Source organism: Gracilinanus agilis, unplaced genomic scaffold (assembly GCF_016433145.1).
Source record: "Gracilinanus agilis isolate LMUSP501 unplaced genomic scaffold, AgileGrace unplaced_scaffold32221, whole genome shotgun sequence".
Classification (NCBI taxonomy): domain Eukaryota; kingdom Metazoa; phylum Chordata; class Mammalia; order Didelphimorphia; family Didelphidae; genus Gracilinanus; species Gracilinanus agilis.
In genome coordinates this window covers 1-3,838 of record NW_025364937.1, presented here as the reverse complement: position 1 = coordinate 3,838, position 3,838 = coordinate 1, and the positions used below count along the sequence as shown (strand labels likewise).

The window sequence follows — 3,838 nt, the reverse complement described above, 5'->3', positions numbered from 1 at the left end:
TATATATATATATATTTGATTGCATGTTATCTCCCCCATTAGAATATGAATTTATCTGCCTTTTGACTTCCTCATGTCCCCAGCACATATGGCACATAATAGGTGCTTAATAAATGAATGCCCAACATCACACCAGTGGTAAGTAAAGTTCGACCTGGAGATCATATCCTCTAAACTCCAAATCTTGGAAAGTTTAGGTGATGATTCATAACAAGATAAATCACCAGTTCAAGACATTAGTGACCAGTCCAATCACTGGATGAAGGCAGCATTTTGGGGTTCATTAGCTATCTTTATAATAAAATGTAGACCGACATTGTATGAACCCTGGATACTTGTTTACCTCTAAAGTTCCCTACCCTGTGATTACTGGAGAATAGTTGGTGGGAGGAGTGACACATGGCAGACCTAAATCCATGAGGAACCAAAGAGGACAAAGTACTCCACCTGAACTAGAGCATGTTTTATGGCAGTTACTTCCAGAAGTTTTTTATGTGTTGCTCTCAAACCAGACTCAGGTCCAGGTAGTCAGTGCTCCGAGGCTGATCTTTCTGCTGTCAAGAGTGATTATTGCCTGTATCCAGCACATCCTAAAGGTAACTTCCTTAGTCAGTGGCTAGGTAGTGAGTTACTCTGGGTTTCCCTTCCATAGCCAGTAAGGAGAGAGGTATAATAACCTATTTGGGAGGCACTAGGCAATGAAATGCCAGGAGACTCTTTGGATATATGTCCTCAGAATTCTTTTCCTATTTTTACTGCTGAATTGATAATATCTCATCATTAAATCAAATTACCCACAATAGGGTCAGGAATTGAACATATCAAATGACATTCAATATCATAGAAATGTAAGAAAAGAATGGGGAGCTTGCAATTGGGGCCCCAAGTAGCAAGTGGAAAAAAGAATCTATAAATGTGTGGATATAACAAGACAAACTCTGCCATCTTGCCTGGCATAGAGAAGAGGCTTATTAAATGCTTCTTCCTATAATGCCACCTTGCTAATGATATCTTTTTAATAATACAGTTTTGGTCCTTTAAAAAGAAATATTGTAAAAATGAAAGGATGAATCCTTGGAACTTCAGGTTCACAGGCATTGTCAACTTCCCTGAGTGCCAATTCTCTCTCTAGGAACAAGTCCAGAGGATCTGCCCTGGATCTTTCACTTTTCACTTCTTTTTAAACTTTCTGGGTATATGAATATCAACTAGAAATAATGAGCTTGTGAACTTCCTGTCCACAGAATCCATTTCTCTTCCTCTGTCACTGATTCTTCTGAGCATTCTCTCTGAACATTCATTTCCTTATTTCTTGTCTGCCCTTTTACTACATATACCAAGAGACAAAAAGTGAATTGTTGAGGATCAATCTGCGTGCATGTAATATCCCTCTACTTAAATGTGAGTTTGAGATATCAATTTTTAAATGACCTTTGTCCAAGCACAGCATTCTACATATAGTAAGTGAACAATTGATGATTGCTTATTCTTTTCAAAATTAAGAAAAAAAGAAAATATACACATTTTCTATAGAGTGTATCCTATCTATTATACAAAGTTGAGGCAAAGTGAGATATTAGAGACTTAAAACTGTGAGGTTGTCTATGAGGCAATGTTTCCCTTTCAAACTATAAAAGTAATGAAGATGACCAAATATAATACAGAGAAGTTGTCATATACATAGGACAAAAGAGGATCCACACCAATGGACAACATGTATGTCTTTAAAATACTATTTTTGCAAGAGAGATAGTACTATACAGTGATTAGAAAGCAATCCTCAGAGTCAGAAAGACCTAGATTCATATTCTGCCTCTGAGATATGACAGTATGACTGTAGCCAAGTCATTTAACCTCTCAGTGCTCCCAGGCAATGCTCAAACACTATAAATTGTAGAGAAGATACTAATCTGCATCAAAGAAAGAGGATAGAGGAAGTTCCTCACTGGTAATTTGATATTTGTATGAAAAGAAACTAAGGGGGTAATTTTTTATTTTTTACACCAATCACATACAATAAAAAATTTCTACATAAGTTTTCTGAAGTTATATGATCCAAATGGTCTCCCTCCTTCCTTCCCTTCCCCTTGCCAGAGCTTGCAAGCAATTTAATCTGGCATATACATGTATTATAACACAAAATATATTCCATAGTGTTCATTTTGTAAATTAACAATCTTATGAAACACAAGCTCCAAAACATATACCCAAATGAATAAGTGAAAAATTGTAAGCTAATAATTAATTTTTTAAATCAAAGTCCATTAAAGTCAAAATGAGGTCATTGGAAAGGGTTAGAACAGGTTATTTTAAATGCACTAAACAGTGGATAACTGCTCACTGTGAAACACTTTGCTTTATTAATATCTTGTCTCTGTCCTAGAAGTACGATGAACAATCACACAGTGGTTACAGAATTTATCTTAATGGGATTTCCTGTTGGATATGACATGCGAATGTTTCTCCTTGGGCTTTTCTCTCTGCTGTATGCCTTTACCCTAGTGGGCAATGGAGTAATCTTAGGACTCATCTGTTGGGAGGCCCGACTTCACACCCCCATGTACTTCTTCCTCTCACATTTGGCCATTGTTGACATCTCCTATGCCTGCAACACTGTGCCCCAGATGCTAGCAAACCTGCTGGACCCAAGTAAGCCAATTTCCTATGCAGGATGCATAACACAGACTTTTCTCTTTTTGACTTTTGCCCTCACAGAATGTCTTCTCTTGGTAGTGATGTCTTATGATCGCTATGTGGCCATCTGCCACCCCCTCAGATACTCTGTCATCATGAGCTGGAGGGTGTGTTTCATTTTATCATTGATGTCCTGGGCCCTTGGATCTCTTCTGTCCCTGGCCCATCTAATTTTATTACTGCCACTGCCTTTCTGTGGCCCCCAGAAAATCAACCACTTCTTTTGTGAAATCTTAGCAGTTCTCAAACTTGCCTGTGCTGACACTCATATCAATGAGATTTTGGTCTTGGTTGGGGCCACTTCTGTATTGATTGGACCCTTTTCTTCAATTGTGATCTCCTACATGCGAATAATCTATGCAATCCTGCATATCCAGTCAAGAGAGGGCAGACAGAAAGCCTTTTCCACCTGTTCTTCCCATCTCTGTGTAGTAGGACTCTTCTATGGCACTGCTATCATCATGTACATTGGACCCAAGCATGGGAACTCAAAGGGGCAGAAGAAATATCTCCTCCTATTCCACAGCCTATTTAATCCCATGTTGAACCCCCTTATTTATAGTCTGAGGAACAATGAAGTAAAGGAAGCCCTGAAGAGAGTACTAGGGAAAGGGAGACCATCCTAAAAGGTTTAATAAATACTAAGCTTGTAGTAGAATTTGGTAATTATGGCTATGTGCTGATAAATGTTGTACCAGCTGAAACCTAATTTCATGATGCGTAGTTTAAAAAGTAAAATAGAACCTGTTTCTCCAACTATATTATACAGAATATGGACTAGATAGCCTCTGAAGTATCTTCAAGCCCCAAATTTATGAGCCTATGCATCTTTAAAAATATGTATATATTGCTTATATTTGACTAATCTGTGAAAATTTTGTTAGATATCAAGGGAGTAATACTGCTACTTAGATGGTTTTATTCAATATCAAAATGACTCCTATTTGGGATAGGCATATTCAGTTTTGAGTTTCAGGGTGGTAAACAATGTCTTTTGAACAATAACTGGGAAATGGTTCAGGCCTGTACTTGACTCCCTATCCTGACAGCAAATCTAAAGATCATGACTACTGGGTTACAAGAACATTGTGGAAATCGAGAGAGAGAGAGAGAGAGAGAGAGAGAGAGAGAGAGAGAGAGAGAG

General features: G+C 37.9%; 1 protein-coding gene across 1 annotated transcript; it reads left to right on the top strand.

Moving 5' to 3' along the window:
- Positions 1-2,390: 2,390 nt before the first annotated feature.
- Positions 2,391-3,320, top strand: LOC123254777 (olfactory receptor 13-like). Its single transcript, XM_044683707.1, has one exon. The coding sequence runs from the start codon at positions 2,391-2,393 to the stop codon at positions 3,318-3,320; it is 930 nt and encodes a 309-aa protein (XP_044539642.1).
- Positions 3,321-3,838: the final 518 nt, after the last annotated feature.

Bases quoted from the DNA above. Each gene is read 5' to 3' on its own strand.
- LOC123254777 (XM_044683707.1), top strand. From the start codon at position 2,391: ATGAACAATCACACAGTGGTTACAGAATTTATCTTAATGGGATTTCCT.